Below are 24,192 nucleotides of genomic sequence, written 5' to 3'. Positions count from 1 at the left end.
TTCAGAGTGCAGGCGAGATACTCTCGGTAGCTTGCTGGGCTCTCCGAGAGGGGCGGAGGAATCGAACCTGGCTCGGCAGGGCCCACCGCGTGCAAGGCAAACACCCTACCGCCATGCTATTACTCGATTTTAATTTATAATTTTTAAAATTTAAATGGCAATCGGAACATTTTTATCACTTGATCACTTGACATCCTGTTACTCATCGATTTGCTCCAGTGGGCACCAGTAATATCTCCATTCGTCCCTGTCGCGTGCTACTGTAGCCCAGAGGCGTCTGCTCACTCCAGGAACAAGAAGAGCCTCAAACTGATCGTTCAGGGTCCTGACAAAGAAGTCTGACCATCTTGTAGGTGGGCAGCCATGCGATCTTTTGATGTCCCGTGGAATCCAGTTGGTAATGGCTCTAGTCCAGCAGTCGTCTCCAAATTGCATAACATGTCCAGCCCATCTGATTTTTGATGCGTTGGCAAACGAGACAGCGACTCCAGGCTCAACATTTTTATCATTTTTTAAAAAATAAAGGGAATAAAAATTACATTAAGATTTAAAATATGGAGCCCGGCAAGCTACCGAGAGTATTCGATATGCCAGACACAGTAACAACAAAGTCTCCAATGGAGATGTTACTGGGCCCGCTCGAGCAAATCGATGATCAACAGGAGGGCCTTTCCTTTCCTTTAAAATATGGGTAAAGTTTTTTAGCAACTGCAAATGGAAAAAATACTTTCGTACCTTTAAAGAAAAAACTTATGCTCACATTGACTCTTATTTATAGATATTTGTAGATGAGATTCTGACAGAGATAATGACTTAATCAAAACCATGTTATCAATATCCTACTGCCAGAATCAGGATGCATACCTTCTAGCATGGATTTGGTATCAACAGTGGTTTTGCACCACACCAATGTCAAGTGCTATCAATGATAACCAATATCAGATGATTCATGGTAAACCAAAAGTAAAGCTTCTTCCAGCTCTAAGCAGAAAAGCAGTCCTTCCTTAAAAATTTTCACAAAAGGGGCCAGAGACATAATACAGATTTAAAGTGCTTGCTTTGCATGTAGGGGTTGGGCAATAATTATAGTAAAACAAAGTCTCCTTTAAAAAAAGGAAAAGATGCTGCTTAGAAAAAAACACCATCTAGTAAAGTTTATAATGTTGAAACAAGGCATAAAAGATACTTACATTTGTGTGTGTGGCATAAACATTTGCAAACCTGTCTACTGTAATTGTTCTATTCGCCCTATTGTTACCTACTGAACTTTCAAGATTTTAAACCTCACCTTTCTTGTTTATAAGGTAAGGTAAGGTAAAGGCCCTCCTGTTGATCATCGATTTGCTCGAGCGGGCCCAGTAACGTCTCCATTGGAGATTTTGTTGTTACTGTGTCTGGCATATCGAATACTCTCGGTAGCTTTCCAGGCTCTCCGAGAGGGGCGGAGGAATCGAACTCAGGTCGGCCATGTTGGCCGCTTGTAAGGCGAACGCCCTACCCGCTGTGCTATTGCTCGCTGGACAGCGGGTAGGGCGTTCGCCTTACAAGCGGCCAATATGGCCAACCCGAGTTCTTGTTTATAGGAATAAAATAATGAAGTATGTGCAAATTTGACAATTTCCAAATGATTGCTTCTGGAAATGATTTTTTGCTACTGTTAGATTTGTTGTATGTTTTATACTGGTTAATTTTAATTTATAGACTCTAGAAATATGTTGACATACAACATTTAAAATAATTACAGTTTGTCCTTATGATAAGGTTTAAAATAAAAGTGTGCTTTAAATAAAAAATAATTGATATTACATATATTTGTGGAGCCAGGCACACGGGGCCCCACCTGAGAGTGCTCAGGGACGACTCCTAGCTCCATGTTCAAGTGATCATACAGTGCCAGGGAATCAAACCAGAGTTGGTTGCATGGAAGACAAGCCCTGTACTCTGTTGCTCCAGATCATTAATATTAAAGGACATTTAATTTTTTAAAGTTTATTTCATTATCTATTCCAACTAAAAACATATACCATTTTATAAAAATATAAAACCATCCTCGCATCCTGGTGATGAATCCTTACTTGATCATGGTGTATAACCTTTTTCATTGGAAGCTTGCTACAAGAGGGGGTTTGGGAGTGAAAGTTGGTAAAAGGATATACATGATAACCTTTCAGGTACCTGTATTGCAAACCATAATGCCCAAAAGAAAAGAGAGAGAAAGTGGCAGTCTGGGAGTGACAGACAGGAAACTGAGTACATTGGTAATGGACACAGAAAACTGGTGAAGGGACAAGTCATTGTATGACTGAAATCCAATCATGAACAACTTTGTAACTGCTTCTCATAATTTTCATTTTTCATTTCATTTCATCATCCTGTTATTCGTCGATTGCCTCGAGCAGGCCCCAGTAACGTCTCTTTCATCCTTGCCCTGAGATTATATTCAAGGCTATTTAGGAGAATGAGACCCATCATTGTTACTGGTATTTGGCATATTTGGTATGCCACAGGGAGTTTGCCAGACTCTGCCCTGTGGGCAGGCTACATTCGATAGCCTGCAAGTTTGTCCAAAGTAGGAATAAGACAATAAGATGTCATAAAAAAAAAAAAAAGTTCTGTTAAGATGTCGCGCGGCTGCGAATGCGGCCGCGCGGTTCCGGAATCTGGATTTTATAGTCTCTGAGTCTTGGCCGCTGATGGGATTACACGGCGCCAGGGGGCCAGGTGGTGGGTGTGACCCCCGCCTACTGGAATTTGGAGGATCTGGGTGGAAGATGCTCGACTCCAATTCGAGTAGGCTTGGAGGTCTCGGCCCCGGAACCCGCGTGGCTTCTCATAATAATTCAATAAAAACAAATAAATATATATGTACATATATGTTTGACACTATTAGATTTACTCATACATTTTATATTATATATACATATATATAAAACATGTGACGGCATAGCTTACAACTAGAATTTAACGATTATCTATTACCTAGAAATTGCTGTTAAAACACTCAGTTCACAAAAAATAGAGTTAACTAAAAGGTTAGCAGAAGTTTCCTTTAAATAAATTTGTCATCATCATCAGTGAATTATTTTCATCAAAATGTGGAGACCATGTATAGGAATACCTCTGTCTTCATTATAAATATTATTTGTAATTATTGGGTTAATCTGTAGAGATAACAACCAACTGTCTTTTATAGCAAAATTAAAATTTCTCTTAGATAAAAATTGCAGCAAGCAATAATAGCAAATATTTTTATCAACTTGTGATTCTTAATTAATAATTCTTGCTTTTTTAACTTTTAGAATCAAAGCCATGTTGCTAGCAAATATTCTCTCATTAGCTGGAGCGCTCTTGATGGGGTTTTCAAAACTGGGACCATCTCACATTTTTATCATTGCAGGAAGAGCCATATCAGGACTATACTGTGGTAAGTCTCTCTCTCTCTCTCTCTCTCTCTCTCTCTCTCTTTCTCTCTCTCTCTCTCTCACACACACACACACACACTCACACACACATTCTCACTCTCACTCGCTTGCTCTTATATTTCAAGAGCTCACTGGTTCTCTCTCTTGAAATACAGTAACATGCATAAGCAAAAACAGAAAGGAAATGGCATGAAGTTGAAGTTGAGAGTCAGGGAAATTTGGAACCATTAAGTTGAAGTGACAAAGCTGTCCTCTTGTGTGAAGCAACTTTTGGTCCAATGATCTTGGACAATTTGTTTAATTCTGTTTAAATTAAGAAAATAATATCTACCTGGTGGATTATATATAAAGCCTTCAGCCTAGAACCTAACTACACACATTAAGTTGCCATGTTGTCATTACTCGTGTCATGAAGCACACAGTGGAGAAGACGGAGATACCCAGAACTCTTAACTGGGCAAGCACAGCACTCATGCCCTCTATTCCCTCCAGCGCTCTCTCCTCTCCATCATCTATAAAGACCCTGACACCCAGCTCTCTCACACAACATTCCACTGTTCTGATTGATTCCAGAGGGGGCTGTGTCAGCTGCTATCATGCTAGTGACCACAGAGTGGGGTAATCAAGCAGAAGCAACTGGGTTTAGAAGCTCAGAATGAGAAAGGAGGTTGCCCTTGTGTGAGCGTCACATTTGAATAATATTCAAATCAATATTCAAATATCTGAAAGTTGCAAATTTTCAGAAGCAAATTTAGTGGGGCCAGAGAGTGGCTAACATACTTAGCCTTAGCCTTAAAGTGGTTAAAGCACTTGCTTTGCGTGCAGTCAACCTCTGTTCAATCCCTAATACCACCAGTTCTTTGAGCATAGAACCAGAAGTAAGGCCTGTGCACCACTAGATGTAGTCTTGCCACCCCCCTCCAACTCCCCTCAAACAAAAATTTTTTTAAAAATCAATTAGAAGAGATCTGATCAAAAAGAGGATCACCCTCTCTTTCTGACACATTTCACTTAGCATGATACTTTCCATGTAGTACCACTTGTATGTAAATTTCATGACTTCATCTTTTGTAACAGCTATATAGTACCCCATTGTGTAGATGTACCAAAGTTTCCTTGATCAGTCATCTGAGAAAGGGACAGACATAGAAAGATTGCATTCATCTGGGGAATATAAAGTAACAAAATAGGAGACTAACACCCAAGAATAGTTGAGATAAGTACCAGGAGGTTCATTCCATGGCTTGGAGGCCAGCCGCACATGCTAGGGGAAAAGGCAGCTCAGATGGAGAAGGGAGGACCAAATAAAGGGTGTTGGGAGGATCCTCCCAGGATGGGAGATGCGTGCTGAAAGTAGACTATAAACCAAACAAGATTGCCACTCAATGCCTCTCTTGCAAACCACAGGACCCAAAGAGAGAGAGAGAGAGAGAGAACAAAAGGGAATGACCTGTCCCAGAGGCAGGGTGGGATGGGGGGATGGGAGGTGGGATGGGTACTGGGATCAGTGGTGGTGGAAAATGGGCACTGGTGGAGGGATGGGTACTCGATTATTGTGTAACTGAAACCCAAGCACAAAAATTTGTAAGTCTACAACAGTACCTCATGGTGTCTCACTAATAAAAATTTTTAAAAAAGAGGATCACCTTTTCTCTAAAATGGCCAAATCATTAGTTTTTCAATACCAAATAAGTCCAGATTTTTGGTGAACCTGGGCCTAGGTTTTAACCATTATCCAAATCACCTTTCAAAGCACTGTTATCCAGGAGGGTGGCAGAGGAAGGATGAGAGCATGAAACAGTGTCAAAAAAAATTTATGCACTTTTCCCTGAAAAACGAGAAGACAGCATATATTGCCATGTGTCTTTGCTCAGGTGAAACAAGAGTCTAAATGAACACAGATTAATATTTAACTACCTTATTTAATCTATTACTATTATTTAATCTATTTAATGTTAGTACAAATAAGTGAAAGTCAGACTAGTTTACATCACTCCTGTGGAGCAATTGGTTAGCGCTCAGTACTTCATACAGATTGGCTTCCAGGGGAGAAGCCAACCCACAGATGCAAAGATTTTGACTTCAGAGTGAATCAGCTCTGGCATTATCTCTATTTGACCTCAGATTGCCCGATCTGAGGTTCAGTTAACTCTTTTCTAAGAAGCAAATAATGGTGCAATCAAAAAAAAATTCAAATGATAATTTTTTGCTTCTCTTTTGTTTTTAAAAAAAAATACAAGAGTGAGAGTCAAAATATTTTTGGCAAAATTAAAAATAAATTTCAAAAACATACTTTGAAACAACCTATTCAAGCAGTGCCAAGAAACTTGTGTTCTCCAACTATCTTTAATAATCATGTCTTGTTCTATTCTGAGAATTAACATTTCTAAATATTATGAAGATACAATTTGACTTTCAAGTTTTTGTAAAACCTCAAATATGTAAACTTATTCTGTTCTTGTGGTATCAGAGTAGATATTACAAAAAGATAGTAAACCCTGGAATAGAGCCAAATAAATTGATGTGCAGTGCAAATGTCTGTGTGAGGCACTAAGAAAAATTTTATGCATTTGATACATAAATGAGCTGGAGCGATAGCACAGTGGTAGGGCATTTGCCTTGCACGCAGCCAACATGGCCGACCCGAGTTCGATTCCTCCGCCCCTCTCGGAGAGCCCGGCAAGCTACCGAGAGTATCTCGGCCGCATGGCAGAGCCTGGCAAGCTCCCCGTGATGTAGTCGATATGCCAAACACAGTAACAACAAAAGTCTCCAATGGAGACGTTACTGGGCCCGCTCGAGCAAATCGATGAATAACGGGAGGACAGTGACAGTGACAGATACATAAACACTTCCCAAAAGCATCTTTACCCAAAGACCATGTATTTCCATTTGATAGACAGGCAACCTCTCTAAGAAGGAGCCTCTCACAAACTTATTTCATAAATCTTTAGAAAATTCCAGGACTAGAGAGATAGCACAGCAGTTAAGTCACTTGTCTTGCACACAGCCGAAAATGGTTCAGTTGTTGTCACTGTATATGGTTCCCCAAGTACTGCCAGGAGTGATCCCTGAGCACCAAATGATGTGTACCAAAAATGAACCCTACAGAAATGTTACAATATTGCACTAATTTTGTTATTGATAGTGTCTGACCATTCACCTTTGCAATTGGTATTCTGACTTTTTTTATATACTCAGTAAATGGTTGCATGCTCCAATTCCAACACTACTCACTATATCTGCATTTAAGAAAGTAATAGAAAACAGAATTCCCTGGCACTTTTCAACTTTTTTGTATTCTTTTAAGCACCAAAAGTATTTATTAACAATCTTCTTGAAAGCTTGTTATTTGGAGAGAATACTGCAGCAGGTTGGAGTAATTAGTAATATCTTGGAGTAATTTTTCTACACTCCTCCACAAAACTCTCTAACAGTGATTCTCAGGCATCCCCAACATTGTGGAAAATCAAATAGGTCGAGTTGTCCTCATGCTCACACTTACTGGCACTACACTTTTGTTTAAGTTGTTTCTCATCTCTTGCAAGTAAAGATATTGGTCTAGAAATATTCATATTTCCTTCAATCCCTTGATTCTAGAGTAAGAATATTATTTAAAAATTTTTCAGTCTCTTTTCCGAAGAAAACAACTATAACCCATGATGCAGTGTATAAATCATTATTAATATTCTAATTTTTAATTTTAGTATTTTAATTTAATTTTTTATTTTTTTAAATTTAATTTTTAGTTTTAGCTTAATAAGACAATATTACAAATAATTGTCATTTTTATGATTGACCAGTTATTTCTATTTGTACACACAACTGAAACAACATTTAAGTCTAGTCAACATATATGATTTGCTAAACTATGTCTCAGGCTGGGTTAAAGGTGTCCCCCTTCTAACAGACTCGGGAAAAGATTTTTCTATCAGGATATCAGCTGTACTTTAATCAAATTATTGTTATTCAGATAATCCTGGCTGTACTTCAACGTTTCTGTTCATGTTTCACACAGGGCTAATTTCAGGATTGGTTCCAATGTACATTGGTGAAATTTCTCCAACCACACTCAGGGGTGCACTTGGTGCTCTCCACCAACTCGCCATTGTCACAGGCATCCTTATTAGTCAGGTAAAGATTACCATTTCTCCTCCTTTACCCAATTTCTTCCCGGCTGAACTTCCTCACTGTCCACTCTTACTGTAAACCAACATAAACAGTTCTATGAATGGTAGTAGAAATATAATAGAGACCAAGGCATTTTAAATCAAAAACTGAATTATTACTATTATTATTATATGTCCATTCCTCACTCCCCCTGAAGCAGGGTCGGTAGTGAACATGATCTGACAAGCTGGGTCTCGTGTCTAAAGTTATTCTAGAATTAAGTTATTCCATTTAACTTTTAAGAAACAAGTATTTCAAATTTTTTTTATCTGCTTAGGTTTCCATTGTTTTGAGCAATTACTTAGAAGTTATTAGTTTTTGTCTGACTGGTTTTACCCTCCCCTTCTATACTCTTTTCTTAAAAAGAGTTACTGACTCCCCAAGTCAATGGCTATCCAAAGGGGGAAACAACTGTAATTGCAATAAAGGTCACAAAACTGGTTCTCCTTAGAGTAATTGTAGCTCTATCATCCCATTCTATATATGTTCTAGGTAACGTAGAAAGAAATATTTTAATAAGAATAAAAAGTTATGCATAGATTTTAGTGTTGCATTAGAAAACAAAAATGTTTCTCAAAGTTTGGTTGACTCTTATTCTCAATATCCAATTGTACTTAATGAAAATAAACTCAGGTGAATTCTTTGAAAAATAAATGACCCCTAATTTAACCACACTAATCGTAATTTAACTCTATCCTATTAATGGTTGAATCATAGTTGTCAGGAATTACTGTTTAATAGCCAAAGTGGTTTCTTTTTTTTTCCAAAAAGCAAAATGGTTGCAGAAGGCAGGTGCAAGGGTTACATAACGGATGTGTGGATGTCCTTCTTTCCTACCTGTTCAGATCATTGGCCTTGACTTTATCCTGGGAAATGAGGATTACTGGCCCATTCTACTTGGTCTGTCTGCTGTGCCAGCTGTACTCCAGTCTCTGTTGCTCTTCTTCTGTCCAGAAAGCCCCAGATATCTTTATATCAATTTGGACGAGGAAAAGAAAGCAAAGCAAAGTAAGTATATGGGTTATTTTACAACTTTTCTATTATTTTTGACTAACAGCTAATGGAAAACACTTCATGCATGCTTACTTGAGAAATTTACAAGTGACGTCAGTGATTACCTCCAATAAAAATGCACAGGATCACTTTGATATAGCTGGTGCATGCTATTTGACATCCATAAACATTTTCAAACCCAAAAGAAGTCCATATACAAGATATAGAAACGCCATCAGAGCTCTTAGGAGATCTTTCTAGCATTATGCTTCTGTGATAACAAGGATCCTAGCTTTCTTTGTTGTAAACTACATTTAAGGCCAAGGGAAAAAAATCAAGTCGACTCATTTCACTAAAAAAAAAAATTAAGTCTATTTAATTTAACAAAAAGAAATTTCCCAAAGTTCATCTATCAAGTTTATCCAATTTATAATTCTTTCCTGGACTTCATAAAACAGCTATTTTTGCTTTAACACAAATTGTGTTGCTTAACATGCAGTTCGAGAGGCTAGGATGAGAGAAGTCAAATATGCATGACTTGTCCTTGTCTTTGCCAAATCTGACCATTGGTATTGCATTCCCTGTACCCCCAGTGCCACCAGGTATCGCCCTGTAGAGTGAGTCCTTAGTGAAACCCAACACCACTTGGGATTTGAAGCAGCACCACAATGCTGCAGCACCTGACCCAAGCACTAAACTGTTCAGCCCAGTTGGCTAAGTATTGCGTGGAGTGGTCCCAGTCCTTCTGAGTACTGCCTGCAAATCCCTCCCTAATTACATTTTTTAAAAAATACAGCATGAAACAGCAAAATATTTTTTGAAAAAAACTGAAAACAAATTCTACAAACACAGCTTAGAGAAATGTATAGGCATGCTAAGCAACTGTACTTTCCAATCATCTTTTAAAGTTAGATCTGAAACCCAAAGAGACAGTACAGATGGTAAGGCACTTGCATTGCTTGTGGCTGACCCCAGCTCTAATCCCTAGCCCACATTTGATCCCCTGAGCCCCTTCATAAGTTACTTCTGAGCACATAGCACAGCTGTGTTGGTGCCAATCCACCCCCTCCTCCACCCTAGTAATAATATAATTAGTTCTGTTCTTACTCTAAGCATTAAATTGCTTTTAAAAAGTTATACAAAACATTATTTGACTTCAATGTCTTGCAACTTATCTACAGTGTTCTGTTCATTTTGATCATCTTTGTAACAGGCTTGAAAAGACTAAGAGGAGATGCTGATATCACCAAAGATATTAATGAGATGAGAAAAGAAAGAGATGAAGCAGCAAGGGAACAGAAAGTCTCCATTAGTCAGCTCTTCACCAGTTCCAACTACCAGCAACCTATTCTAGTGGCATTGATGCTTCACATGGCTCAGCAATTTTCTGGAATCAATGGAGTAAGTTTAAGAATAACTCTTTTATGCTTTTTGGGTCACACCTGGTGATGCATAGGGGTTTCTCCTGGCTCTGTACTCAGAAGTTACTCCTGGCAGTGCTCAGGGGACCATATGGGATGCTGGGAATCGAACCCGGGTCGGCCGTGTGCAAGGCAAACGCCCTACCTGCTATGCTATCTCTCCAGATCCAAGAATAACTCTTTTGATGAAAGTGCATTGAGATAAAGAAAGGAGTTCAAGTAGCTAAAAGATGCAAAGAGTCAATGTTACACATCTGACTGCACAAACATTGAACGTTATTTTTCTTTGTTTTATCTTAACTGCTCTCTAAGTTAGGATTCTAATGATATTAGATGTCAATAATCAGTGGTCTATTAGAATTAAGATTAAAATGTCAAAAACAATTAATTTAAAGAGGAAAAAAAGAATTATTACAGTACAGAAATAAAAACCTAAATCACATGACGCTTCTAGAGTGAGTGGAGCGCCAAGTTCAGACATTCTGATAGCTTAGGCAATCAGTCCATGGTTTCCTTCTGTTTAATAAGACATATCATGTGGCCAGATACAAAAATTATTTTTATCATATAACAATATACATTTTATTCAATAAGAAATTTTAATAATTACTTATTTTTCATTAAGTTTATACACCTTTTTAAAAAATAACTTTCTTTTTGTTTGTTTGTGGTCATTGATATTGTTTTTTATCTTTTTTTTTTTCTTTTTATTAGCGAGACATCATGAGGTACAGTTGTAGACTTACAAATTTTTGTGCTTGGGTTTCAATTAGACAATGATCAAATACCCATCCCTCCACCAGTGCCTATTTCCCACCACCATGGATCCCAGTATCCCTCCCACCCCCCCATTCCCCCCATCACACCCTGCCTCTATGGCAGGGCATTCCCTTTTGTTCTCTCTCTCCTTTTGGGTGTTGTGGTTTGCAAAAGAGGCAATGGGTGACAATCATTTTTGGTCTATAGTCTACTTTCAGCATGCTTCTCCCATCCTGGGAGGATCCTCCCAATACCCTTTATTTGGTGCTCCCTTCTCTATCTGAGCTGCCTTTTCCCCTAGCATGTGTGACTAGCCTCCAAGCCATGGAGTAAAATTCCTGGTACTGATCTCAGCCATTCTTGGGTGTTAGTCTCCTATTTTGTTACTTTATCAAAACTTATTTTTTTGCATCTAATTATATGGTGTTCGGAGTGATAGCATTTGCCTTGCATGCAGCCAACATGGCCAGCCCGAGTTCGATTCCTCCGCCCCTCTCGGAGAGCCCGGCAAGCTACCAAGAGTATCTCGCCCTCACAGAGGGCGAGCCTGGCAAGCTCCCCGTGACGTATTCGATATGCCAGACACAGTAACAACAAAGTCTCCAATGGAGATGTTACTAACAAGATTACTAACAATTATATGGTGTATAAAATTCTTGCCCTCCAAGTAACTTTTACTCTGTTAGGGAGGAAATAGCACCCAACATAAACAATAGCCTGAGCTGGTATGGTATTGGAAAATGAGGATAATTGGTAAGATTTGACTGGAAATCATGCTGATTATTAATGTTCAGACTTTGACCTGAAATCCTTCCATCATTCAGAGTTAAGTTGTTCTACTGGAACTAGCTACTGGAAGAAAAAAAGTTAAACAATTATTAATAAACTAGATAAAGTTACCTTCATTGCACTTTAACAATGTGGTTTGGGCTTCCTCTACAATGAGTCAATCACAGATTCATAAGAAATATTTTAGGGTTATTGATGGGTGGACAAAGATTTGAAAGAGACAAAATAATAATTCCCATCAATTGCAGTAAAAGGAGAACTGAGTCTTCTTGGTAAGTGCAACACTTCTGCTGTCATTGTGGTCTCTCTTTAAAATTCTTGATGCAAATTTTTAAAATCTAATAATATCAAACCCTGAAATTCAGACACCAGAATTTTTTTCTATATCTCAGTTCTGCCACGTATCCACGAGCACAAGATGTAATTTCTCTGAACTTCCCCTTTTTATCCTTCATCCGAGTACTTGACTAGAGTCGTCCTGGAAATGCTGAGTCTTGCTCTGGTGGGCAACTTGAAGATGGTATGCATTTTGTTTACATTCGACAGTTTGCATTGTGCTTAAACCACTTCTCACCGAACTCAGTCAGCATAGCTCAGTATCAGCCCTGTTTGCAAGAAGAGGTACCCTCGGTAGTGCATGGCAAGTGAGGAAGGAATGACTGAGATTTAGAGAGTGACAAAATAAACTGAGAATATTAAAAAAAAACAGAACCATAACTAAATAGTACAGGTTATTAGCAGAGTTGTCAACCAAATTTGTCCTTCTATACTGACTGGAGATTTTTGGATTAAATGCAACAAGATAGTTAGAATGAATGGCAATTAAATACCCATCAATAGCAGAGTGAGTAAACTGTGGTATGTTGGTGCAACAAAACACTATTCAACAATGATAAGAAACACTCTAGATTTTTTCCAGATTCTGGCTATTGTGAACAGTGCTGCAATGAACAAACAAGTGCAGATATCACTTCAACTATACTATTTTGCTTCTCTGAGATATATTCCCAGGAGTGGTATTGCTGGGTTAAATGGGAGCTCAATTTCTCATTTTTTAAGAATTGTCCATACTGTTTTCCAAAAGGGCTGAACCAGTCGGCATTCCCACCAGCAGTGAAGGAGGGTCCCTTTCTTGCCACATCCGCACCAGCACCGGTTGCTTTTGTTCTTGTGGATATGGGCCAGTCTCTATGGTGTAAAATGGTATCTCATTGTGGTTTTGATCTGCATCTCCCTGATGATTAATGATGTGTAGCATTTTCTCATGTGCCTTTTAGCCACTCGGATTTCTTCTTTGAGAAAGTTTCTGTTCATTTCATTGCCCTATTTTTTGAAGGGGTTGGATGTTTTCTTCTTGTGGAGTTTAACAATAGCCAGAATCTGGAAAAAACCTGAGTGCCCGAGAACAGATGACTGGTTAAAGAAACTTTGGTACATTTACACAATGGAGTACTATGTAGCTGTTAGAAAAGATGAAGTCATGTGGTACAAGTTGTACTACAGTGGAAAGTATCATGTTAAGCGAAATTAGTCAGAAAGAGAGGGACAGACATAGAAAGATTGCATTCATCTGGGGAACATAAAGTAACAAAATATGAGACTAACACCCAAGAATGACCGAAATTAGTACCAGAAATTTTGCTCCATGGCTCGGAGGCCAGCCACACATGCTAGGGGAAAAGGCAGCTCAGATAGAGAAGGGAGTACCAAATAAAGTGTGTTGGGAGGATCCTCCCAGGATGGGAGAAGACTGTTGAAAGTAGACTACAGACCAAATATGATTGTCACCCATTGCCTTTTTTGCAAACCACAACACCCAGGATGGGAGAAGCATGCTGAAAGTAGACTATGGACCGATCATGATTGCCACTCAATGCCTCTCTTGCAAACCACAGGACCCAAAAGGAGAGAGAGAACAGAGGGGAATTCCCTGCCACAGAGGCAGGGTGGGATGGGGGCGATGGATGGTGGGAGGTATACTGGGATCCATGGTGGTGGGAAATGGGCACTGGTGGAGGGATGGGTATTTGATCATTGTCTAATTGAAACCCAAGCACAAAATTTGTAAGTCTACAACTGTACCTCATGGTGTCTCACTAATAAAAATAAAAAAAAGAAACACTCTAGAAATAAAACAATGCAAATGATTCTTGTAAAGTAATGCTGAAGTTAGATACAAAATAACATACACATGTGACTTCATTTATACCAAGTGCAAAACTAGTAAGAATTAGTGCCCATGGAGGAATCTGACCTGGTTTGGGTATAAATATGAGGATATTTAGACTTTCTGGAGGACAAGAAGGGATTTATTTCTGGATTTAGGTACAGATGACATAGGTGTGTTGTTTGTGATCAACTGAGCTGTGTGTTTTGATATATATACTTTTGTATATATTTAATGATTTAACAAACGGTTTAAAACTTCATATAGAGTAAATTCAGAAACAGAATTCTCTTAAATATAAGAACTTTCAGGTAAATATAAGAATGAGAAGTTCTGAGAAGTAAGAAAGTGTGATTTCTTCTTTAGAGGATGAGTAAAATCTATGAACCATAATTTCATAGGAAACAAAACAACTTTTAAAAAAGGTGGGAGACCCACAATGCATGTGGGTGTTCCTGGTTCAATCTGTGATCCTGCCCAGTTTCCTGACAATAGTAGGCCTGTACCCTGCACCACACTGGAAAATAGCTCCCGAGAAACACTAGTTGTGGCCCCCAAATGAAACAAAACTAAAAATAAGCAAACTACAAGAGTTCTTAATTTAAAACCTTAAATGCCAGGTTTGTTTTTTAAGTATAAACTGTTGTTATTATTTTGCAGATCTTTTACTATTCAACCAGCATTTTTCAAACAGCTGGGATCAGCCAACCTGTTTATGCAACCATTGGAGTTGGTGCTGTCAATACATTATTCACTGTTTTCTCTGTAAGTAAATAAACTTGATAAATATTTAGTTTTGTTTAACCCCAAAACTGGAGGTAAAAAAAAATAACACACATAATCTAAAAGTTATCTATTATTTAATGTGAAGTGTATTTGGTACATGGAACCAAGGGGATTATGGAAAGAGTCTCACAAAATCACACATTAAAGATATTGTAGGTTCAGTTTCAGATTTTTGCAATAAAGCAAGTAGCTCAAGCTGAACATAGGCCTTGCAATATATTTTAGCTTCCTAGTGTATACAAGTTGCATTTGCACTATGCTATAGTCTATTATAGTCTATTAAATTTTATAGTAGTATTATGTATAAAAAACAATAAATATGTTTTTAATTAACTCTTTGTTCTTTTTAAAAATACTAACAATCATCTGAGTCTTCAGTCATTGAAAATTGTTCTGCCAGTAAAGGATTTTGCCTTGATATTGATATTTGCTGACTTATCAAAGTGGTGGTTGTTGAAGTTGGAATAGATGTAGCAAATTAACATTTAAAAAAAAACAATGAAGGGCTGTGAGATTGTGCAAAAGTTTGGAGCCATGAGTAAGGTGCTGGATTCAATCTCTGGTACCACATGGTCCTTTAATAGTATTATGAATTAATAATAGTCCCTTAATAATGTTTTGAACACTGAATCAGGAATAGCACCTGAACATAGGTGGGATGTGAGAAGAAAGAAAGAAAGAAAGAAAGAAAGAGAGAGAGAGAAAGAAAGAAAGAGAGAGAGAGAAAGAGAGAAAGAGAGAGAGGGAAGGAGGGAGGGAGGGAAGGACGGAGGGAGGAAGGAGGAAAGAAGGAAAGAAAAAGAAAACAATGAAGTTTGCCTCATAAATTCACTTCTTTACAAAGTTTTTCTGTGTAACACATATTATATGATAGCATTTTACCTACAATAAAACTTCCAGAGGCTTGAAATTTCTTTTAAAATTGAAATCAATTTTATCAACTCTGCTACTACTTCTCAACTAAGTTTGTATAATATTCTAAATCCTTTCATGTCATTCAACAATGTTCACATCATCTGTACAAGGAATTGATTCCATCTCAATAAATTTCTTTCTTTGGGTCAAAGAGATGGTGCAGGATGTCAGGCATTTGTGATGCATGTGGACAACGCCAGTTTAAAGCAACAGAACCACATAGATCCCCTGAGCAGTGCCAGGGGTCACTTTTGAGCACAGAACCAGAAATAGTCCATAAGCACCATAGGGTGTGACCCAAACACACCAGCCCTTCTTTGATCACCGTATATAAAAAAGAACTTCTTATCCATTCAAATTTTATAATGAGGTTATAACAATTTATTCAAGCCTTCAGACTGCATTTTTATTGTTTCTCTTGCTATTTCTATCTTACCAGTGATTACTTCATCCACTGAAGTCTTAAATCCCTCAAGGTCATCTTTGAGCATTGTAGTCAGTTTCTTCCAAACTCCTGTTAATGTTGATATTTTGACCTCTTCTGATGAATTGAAAATATTCTTAATTGCATCTAGATGGTGAATTGGTCCCAGGTTTTCGATTTACTTTAGTGAAATTTACAATTTACATCAGAGGAATTGCTATCTATGGCAGCTATATCAGTATGAAATGTACTTCTTAAATAATAAGATTTGAAAGTTGAAGTGTCTTTTTAATCTATAAGTTTTAGAAGGGATTAGCAGGAATGTACACAATACTAATTTTGCAAATCTCCATCAGAGTTCTTAGCTAGGTGTGTGGTCCAAGAATCATATTTCGGAAGAAAAATATTTCTAAGCAATAGGTCTACACATAAAGCTTAAGGGAGCCAATAAATCATGTTTTAAACAAATGTGCTTTCATGGAGTCTTTGTTGCTCCATTCTTAGAATGTAGGCACAATAGATTTAGCATATTGTGCTTGGGAGATGGTAAGTATTGGCTTTATGAAAAGTCATTAGCTCCTAATGAAAGTCCACTTGGAGGCTTTAAACCTAAGCACTGAAAGACCTTAATGTTGTGGATGGTTTGATCTTTTACTCAGATCACTCAGACTTCTTCCAAATCATCAATAGACTTTCACTTCCTGGGGGCCTGAGCCATAGCACAGGGGGTTAGGTATTTGCCTTACACACACCCAACTGAGTTCAATTCTCAGCACCACACATTTGGTCCCCGGAGTCCCACCAGCTGTGATTCCTGAGCTCAGAATCAGGAGTAAGCCCTGAGCACATTTATAACTTGATTCATTGTTTGTACTAGATGTTTGACTTTCGATCTTAGCTTTTGACTTGCTCTCCTCTCTAAATTTAATCATATCTAGCTATTGAGTGATCATGACAGAAATTGAAAATCTTCTTTTCACTTGATCATTTAGAGGCCAATGTAGGATGATTGCCCTAGTCTCAATATCTTATCTCAGGGGACAGGGTGTCCCAAGGAGAGAGAATAGCTAGAACAGTAAGATATATATATATATATATATATATATATATATATATATAACAGTATATATCTATACTATATCTGTGGGACCAGAGATATGGTATAAGAGTTATGGCATTTGTCTTGCATGCAGCCAAACCCCAGCTCCATTCCATCCCTTCATACGGTCCCCCAAGCATTGGTAAGAGTGATCCCTATGCACCATCAGGTGTGACCCAAATCCAAATCCCCTAAAAACACAACACATACATTTATTGATTAAATTTTCTGTCATGGGTAGGCATAGTTAGTGGCACCTTAGTTAGTTCTATAACTAACCATAGTTAGTTATAGAAATAACGTCAAAGACCATGTGCCATAGGCAACCACAAAAGATGTCATTTTTACTAAAAAGTTTCAAACATAACAAGAATTGTCAAGAAGTGACGTGAAAATATGAAATAAGCACATGCTACTGGAAGACTGGTCTCAAAATACTTGAAAGATGCAGGCATACCACAAACTTCCAAATAGTAAACAGAAAATATTTATATTTACAAAGCACTATAAGGCAAATCATAATAAAATAAGGCATGCTTGTAAGTAACCAACGAGCTACTATATTGATTTCAGACTAATCAAATAGTTCTCCCATCTGCTGCAATGTCATTTAGTCACTTTTTTTTTAATTTTGGAAGCTCCATTTTGGGACTACCAAAGACTCTCTGCTTAAATATCTGGGTTCCTTCTACTTTGCTCTGTGCTTAGGCCTTTAGAATTATCTAACAGCTTATAATTTCTATCAATATTGAATTATCTACCTAAGTTCCTCTCTCCATATTTGAAATCCTGTTTTTATTCTGATGTTTTGGGAACACATTTTGAGACAATAAACGATCCTAATTAATAGTTACCCAAGTCGTTATCAAAGTTAAACAAATAAGTTAAACTGAGATTCCTATGATATTAAGTCATTAATAAATGTTCTAAATAACTCACAAGGGCCATGACTTCTGGTGCTACTTAAAGGTATCCATGATATTATGAAAAAAAAGAAAGAAATGATAAAACTTGAAATTTGATTCTTATTTTTGAAGTTTTAAAAGGCCAAATGTTATATATTTTTAAGTGTATTTTTTCCCCATTATGTGTGAGAGGTCATTCAAACCAATTACCCTGAGAAGGCTCAAAAGTAAGGCTAGAGGTGCATTTAGGAATCTATCATGAAAAGGGTTCAGTACCCAGCACCTCATGGTTCCCTAGGAAAAAAAGATCAAGAACATTATGTATAAAGTGATTCAGTATATCAATGACAACGTTTATATATTAATCTAAGAATTAAAGTAACCAAACATCAACAAAAACAGAACTTACTGATTTGATTGATGTACTCTATATTAATGATAATTTAATTTTCATCTTTGAATGCAGTATATTTAAAAAGCATATGTATTTCAGTTTTGATCACAAAGCTTTATTTAGTATATTAGAACTTTTTGTGGGTTTTTTTTTACATGGACGTTTAACTATTACCCTAGGTGGTCAATAAATTACAGCCTTGCTACCTAGATCAAAAGGCAAGCTTATCCAGACCACACTACCCAGTGCTGGACCTTGGAAAGAGGTTGAAGTACAGAAAGCAAGGGAGTAGCAATGGTTCTGTAGACATACATGCCTTTAAAGATAATGCTTTTATAAATAAAAAGGACATACTGAATCAATGAACTGGAATGTTTTACTGGGGACTATTAATGTTCTTTTACCTCTTAAAATAATGTGTTTTACAAATCTGATTTCACCATTCTTCTAATTTAAAAACTACGCTTAAAATATTTTATAATATAATAGTACTTATGTGTAAAACATTGAGTGGCAAAGACTAAATATTCCAACCTCAGATTACCTCAGGAGTAAAGTATGGTAGGATTTCCTTTTCATGTTTCCTCCCTTACCCTGTTAGAATTGGACTTTTTTTTGAGTAAATGTCTTGAATATTTTAAATACACACTTTAATAATTTATTCTTTGATTCTGTGGAAATTTTGATCAATTAACACAACAAAAATCATTTATAATCATCTACGTGAACAAGATTGCATATAATATTTTGAATCTTTAATTGTATTTAATTTTTGAAAAGTTGTTTATAATTCAAAAAATACAAAAATTGGGTATGCTTTTCACTTACCCAATTTCTCTCACCCAAATTAGCTAAAATTACTATATTCCAGGTTTTCTTGCAAATAGTTACACGCAAATAAATATTCACTATTATTAATATTTATAAATTGGAAGAAGCAATATTTTCATTTCTTTTTCTGAATTAGTATTTTGAAAAAGAGAGACTTTCCTGACTAAATTAGATATCATTAAAAGTATGAAAAAATTCATACTTTTTATGCTGAATTAAGCCCCTTATTTTATTTATTTTCTTTCATACTATCTGGCTGTTAGAGGGTCATGAGAAAACAGAAAGAAATATGGAAGACCCTGGGTGACAGATGCATCTGGGGGAGAAGCAGCAGCTCCCAGACTCCAAGTGAGCACATAGGATCCAAGCGACATGCCCTGATGAGGACCAAGACAGGGTTTCATGGTCAAACAGACAAGTTCGACAATGGATCTAGTCTCACCCTATGTCATACTTCTGAGCATTCATCATACCCCAAAAAGGCATTCTGTTCCATTTTCAAGTCATGTGGATTTAGAGTTTGTTGTCTAATTTATAATGTCCAGAAACAGATGTAGTAAAAATATTCTTGAAAAAGATTTCTATATTCTGGCTAACAATGGAGTATCATTAAGTCATCTTTGCAAGTTAAAGTTTCATGAACTATAGAGAGGTTTGATTTTTCTACTTCTTAATCATTGGATATGGTGTATTTGCTTATAAATAGGAAGTTGTTTTAAATTTACATCTAAAACTCCTCTAGAGTTTTTCACTGTAGTAAAATGTTTTTGGGGGCTGAAGCAATAGCACAGTGGGTAGGGAGTTTGCCTTGCACGCAGATGACCCAGGTTCGATCCCCAGCATCCCATATGGTTCCCTGAGCACCGCTAGGAGTAATTCCTGAGTGCGTGAGCCAGGAGTAACCCCTGTGCATTGTCGGATGTGACCCAAAAAGCAAAAAAAAAAAAGAGTTTCTTAGATGTTTTCAGAGCCAGAACTCTAACTCTATTAAGGGCTAAGGCTACTTCATAGACTTGAAATAGTTCGTGTGTGTGTGTGTGTGTGTGTGTGTGTGTGTGTGTGTGTGTGTGTGTGTCTCATCAATGTTGGCAGTTGAACCAACTTCCAAGGATCAAGCATTCTAGTCAACCAACTCTGGTCTTTGTTAATTGTAAATCATAATTATTAATATAAAAATGTGCGCAGACCCCAAAACATCTATAATATATCTCTTGAGTGGTGGTGGTAAATGGGGACTGGTGGAGGGACGGGTACTTGATCACTGTATAACTGAAACCCAAGCACAAAAATTTGTAAGTCTACAACTGTGCCTCATGGTGTTTCACTAATAAAAATTTTTTTAAAAAAAGAAGTACTTTGACCATTTGCCTCAAAGTCTTATCAAGTGAGAAGTTCACTTTAAATACAGGTACATTTGACCCCACCAGAAAAAATGCAGACCTGTTTCAGTAAAATGACCAGATTTTGCATATTGTCAGATGAGTGGTTATAATTTAACTTTATAAGCAGTGAAAACATTGTATGAGAATAACTGAGATATACTGTTTCAAGTATCTTTGGCATACAAATGTCTGTGCATATAACTTAGGATGATCATAGAAAGAGAGATTAATGTCATTTAATGAAGAATCGTATTTTAAAATGTATAGGAAATCAATTAGGATGCATACAAATTATATATTCTTTAGTATATCTTAAGTGATCACTGTAGAGAGGTGGTAACACATGTCTATCTTTTTTAATATAACTGAAATAAATATGCGTTGATTACCTCTGTTTGTCCAGACCAGCTCTGCCAACTAGAACATGCGTCACTTGCCTCTTCAATTTCATATCCATAAAGCAGAATATTAGAATTGCTTCTTGTAGCAATAGAATTTTATTGTTTTTCTAAAATTACTTGGTTTGTTTTATATTTGGGAAAGTGGTTTGAAAACCATTCAGATTCAGGGATGATCAATGTAGGAATTTTTATTTTTTTAAGAGTTTCTTCCCTTTTTTATTATTTATTTATTTATTTAGTCTTTTTTAAGTCACACCCAGAGATGCTCAGGGGTGTGGGTCTGCACACAGAAATGACTCCTGGCAGTGCTGAGGACCCCTTATGGGATGCCAGGGATCGATCCTGGTGGGTCGCATGCAAGACAAATGCCCAACCCTCTGCACTATCGCTTGACCCCTCAGCAGTAGAATTTTAAAATGAACTCTTGAGCAGTAAAAATTTTTGAAATGTAGTCAATATTTCAATTTGTTTCCCTAGGTATTCCTTGTGGAGAAGGCAGGCCGGCGCTCTCTGTTCCTCGTTGGAACGTGCGGGATGTTTGTCTGTACCATCTTCATGTCAACTGGACTCGTGCTCTTGGTGAGTTTAGTGCCTGAACGGAAAGTTTGGGTTACCATATGATAGCACTTCTGTGCTTCAAGTTAAAATTATTTCTATGTGAAAAAACATTTGAAAGTCACTTATGTTTGAAAGCCTAAGGACCAACAAATAAGAAATACAATGAAGAAATACAAAGAAAAAAATAAGAGAATACTCATTGAGGTGTAAACACTGGATGTCATCAAGAAAACTGCACTTGCTGTGCAGAGAAATGTAGTAACATGGTCTCAGCACAAACTCAAGTCAACTTGAACCAGGTTCTAGAGCTGGCTCTGTCACTTCCTGTGCTTGTGTCTTTGGGCAGTCCCTGGATCACTCCAACTCAAGCCCTGTATGTACTATTTCACAGGAAGTCACGCATCTACTTAGAAACCTTTCTCTGAACCATAGCAAAGGTTAGTGAAGTGTTGCCTTACCTTACCTTCCTCAAGAAAAGAGTGACTAGTGTGCCACATTAACTTTTAATCCAGAGGATGCTCTGTAACTGAGCTTCAATGACTTAAGGGTGAGTCTATCTAAAATAAGTTTGTCTCCACAGCTACAAAACCTTGCACTTCATTTTGCAAGTAATGTCATAAATATCAGGGAGACAACTCTGTCACCTCCGAACTCAAGGAGAGACTACTTAAAGGAGCAGTCAATGCTACCATTTCCAATTTTGTTTGGATGTTTTCCTTCAGAGTAACTGTTCTTTGTTTTTTTCTACAGAATAAATTTTCTTGGATGAGTTATGTGAGCATGCTGGCCATTTTCCTCTTTGTCAGTTTCTTTGAAATTGGGCCAGGCCCTATCCCCTGGTTCATGGTAGCGGAATTTTTCAGTCAAGGACCCCGCCCTGCTGCGTTAGCATTGGCTGCATTCTGCAACTGGACCTGCAATTTCATCGTAGCTCTGTGTTTCCCCTACATTGCGGTAAGCAGCCTCCTTTTGTAATAACTAGTCCAACTCTTGTAGTCCAAAAATCCAATAGGGAATCTCAAAATCGTGCGGCCACTACTGCAGCCATGCGACATCATATGTTATTCATAACCAGCAATAGTACACAAATTGTCTACTGTTGCCCTTTTCAGCAGATCTGAGTGTTGGGGTAAAATCTCAAATAATAATGGTGGGTCTGGTGTCAAAATATTGAATGTGATCAAAGTAGAGAGAGAGTAATGTGGAAATCATCTGCCCCACAGGTAGGGGGAGGGTGTGGGATGGGGGTATACTGGGGTTTTTGGTGGTGAAGAATGGGCACTGGTGAAGGTACGGGTGTTTCATTCTATGACCGAGACTTAGACCCAAAAGCTTTGTAACTGCTCTCATGGTAATTCAATAAATAAAGTTATAAAAAATGAAAAAAAATCCAAGAAGCTGAGCAGCTGCTAATTGGTGCTCTGTTCCCCACGGGCAGGACTTCTGCGGACCTTATGTGTTCTTCCTCTTCGCTGGAATGCTTCTGGCCTTTACACTGTTCACATTCTTCAAAGTTCCAGAAACCAAGGGAAAGTCCTTTGAGGAAATTGCCGCAGAATTCCGGAAAAAAGGACGATCAACCCAAGCAGCAAAACCTGCTGTGGAAATGAAATTTCTTGGCTCCACGGACACTGTGTAAAGAAAACCTACCTTTTGACATGAACAGAAACAGGATTTCATCAAGTATTACCAAAGAAAGTATTTTTTTAAGTGAGAGAATCTATTTTTGATGCTAAAACTCAGTAATTAAATAAACCAAAAGTCTAGCTCATTTGCTTCACTAAAAAGCAAGTGTAATTGTTAACTAACATTCATAGTTTCATTTTCTAAAAAAAGATTTTCCTGAAATTTAACAATTTCAACGTATGATATATTATTTCTTTATTTGACAGTGAGTTTATGTTAAAATTGCTGATTTTTATATTTCTCCCACTCAGTTTGTGTGTATGTGTGTGTGCACTAGGATTTGTATTTTGTTTAAATGCAAACTTATTTGTTTGTTTTCCTGTATTTTCATGCAGAATGACTTATTGCATATATTAAAATATGTTCATTTAAAATAATCTCTGACTCGTGGACTTACAAAACTTTTTAGTTCTTGGGGGAGAAGTAAGTTTATTTTCTGAGCAAATTAAGTCATCAGATAATATTCCCATCTATTACAAATCCATGTTAATTACATCTTATATAAACTCGTATTGGCTCAATCTTTTATATACACATACAAAAATTGAACAAGTGTGGTTTTCTGAGATGCATTATAAAATACACTCAAACACTCAAAATTGGGCATTTTTAAAATCTCTTCAAATCCCAAATAAGTTAAAGGATTGCTTTATTGTGCCCTTTATTGGCCACTTCATTGTGCACCACCTTATTTTTCAAGTGCTATATTAAGTGGATTTATTTTTAATCTATGTAGACAAATTGAAAATACTAGATGATCAAACAGACTTTCTTACAATTAAACAAATGATAGCACAGAGGGTAGGGCGTCTGCCTTGCACGCAGCCAACATGGCCGACCCGAGTTCGATTCTTCCGCCCCTCTCGGAGAGCCCCGGCAAGCTACCAAGCTACCGAGAGTATTCGATATGCCAGACACAGTAACAACAAAGTCTCTAATGGAGACATTACTGGGCCCGCTCGAGCAAATCGATGATCAACGGGAGGGCCTTTACTTTACTTTACTTTTTAAACAAACACTGAAACACAGTTCTGATACCAAAGACTTAGCCAAAAGTTTAAGTAGCTCCAGGCTGGGCCTAGTAACGTCT

At 37.4% G+C, this 24,192-nt stretch overlaps 1 protein-coding gene across 1 annotated transcript in view; it reads left to right on the top strand.

The window, feature by feature from the left end:
- SLC2A2 (solute carrier family 2 member 2) overlaps positions 1-23,479 on the top strand; it is a 37,171-nt gene extending 13,692 nt beyond the window's left edge. Inside the window, exons 4-11 of the mRNA XM_056110726.1 lie at positions 3,300-3,424; positions 7,441-7,556; positions 8,438-8,600; positions 9,799-9,986; positions 14,382-14,486; positions 21,336-21,437; positions 22,167-22,370; positions 22,855-23,479. Of these exons, the coding sequence (XP_055966701.1) occupies positions 3,300-3,424; positions 7,441-7,556; positions 8,438-8,600; positions 9,799-9,986; positions 14,382-14,486; positions 21,336-21,437; positions 22,167-22,370; positions 22,855-23,055 (1,204 nt within the window). The 3' untranslated portion in view covers positions 23,056-23,479. The remainder of the gene's footprint in view (positions 1-3,299; positions 3,425-7,440; positions 7,557-8,437; positions 8,601-9,798; positions 9,987-14,381; positions 14,487-21,335; positions 21,438-22,166; positions 22,371-22,854) is intronic.
- Positions 23,480-24,192: the final 713 nt, after the last annotated feature.

The sequence above is a fragment of the Sorex fumeus genome, unplaced genomic scaffold (assembly GCF_029834395.1).
Source record: "Sorex fumeus unplaced genomic scaffold, SorFum_2.1 ptg000010l, whole genome shotgun sequence".
Lineage (NCBI taxonomy): Eukaryota > Metazoa > Chordata > Mammalia > Eulipotyphla > Soricidae > Sorex > Sorex fumeus.
Note: the sequence above shows the minus strand (reverse complement) of the source record. Positions and strands in the feature narration are given on the sequence as shown.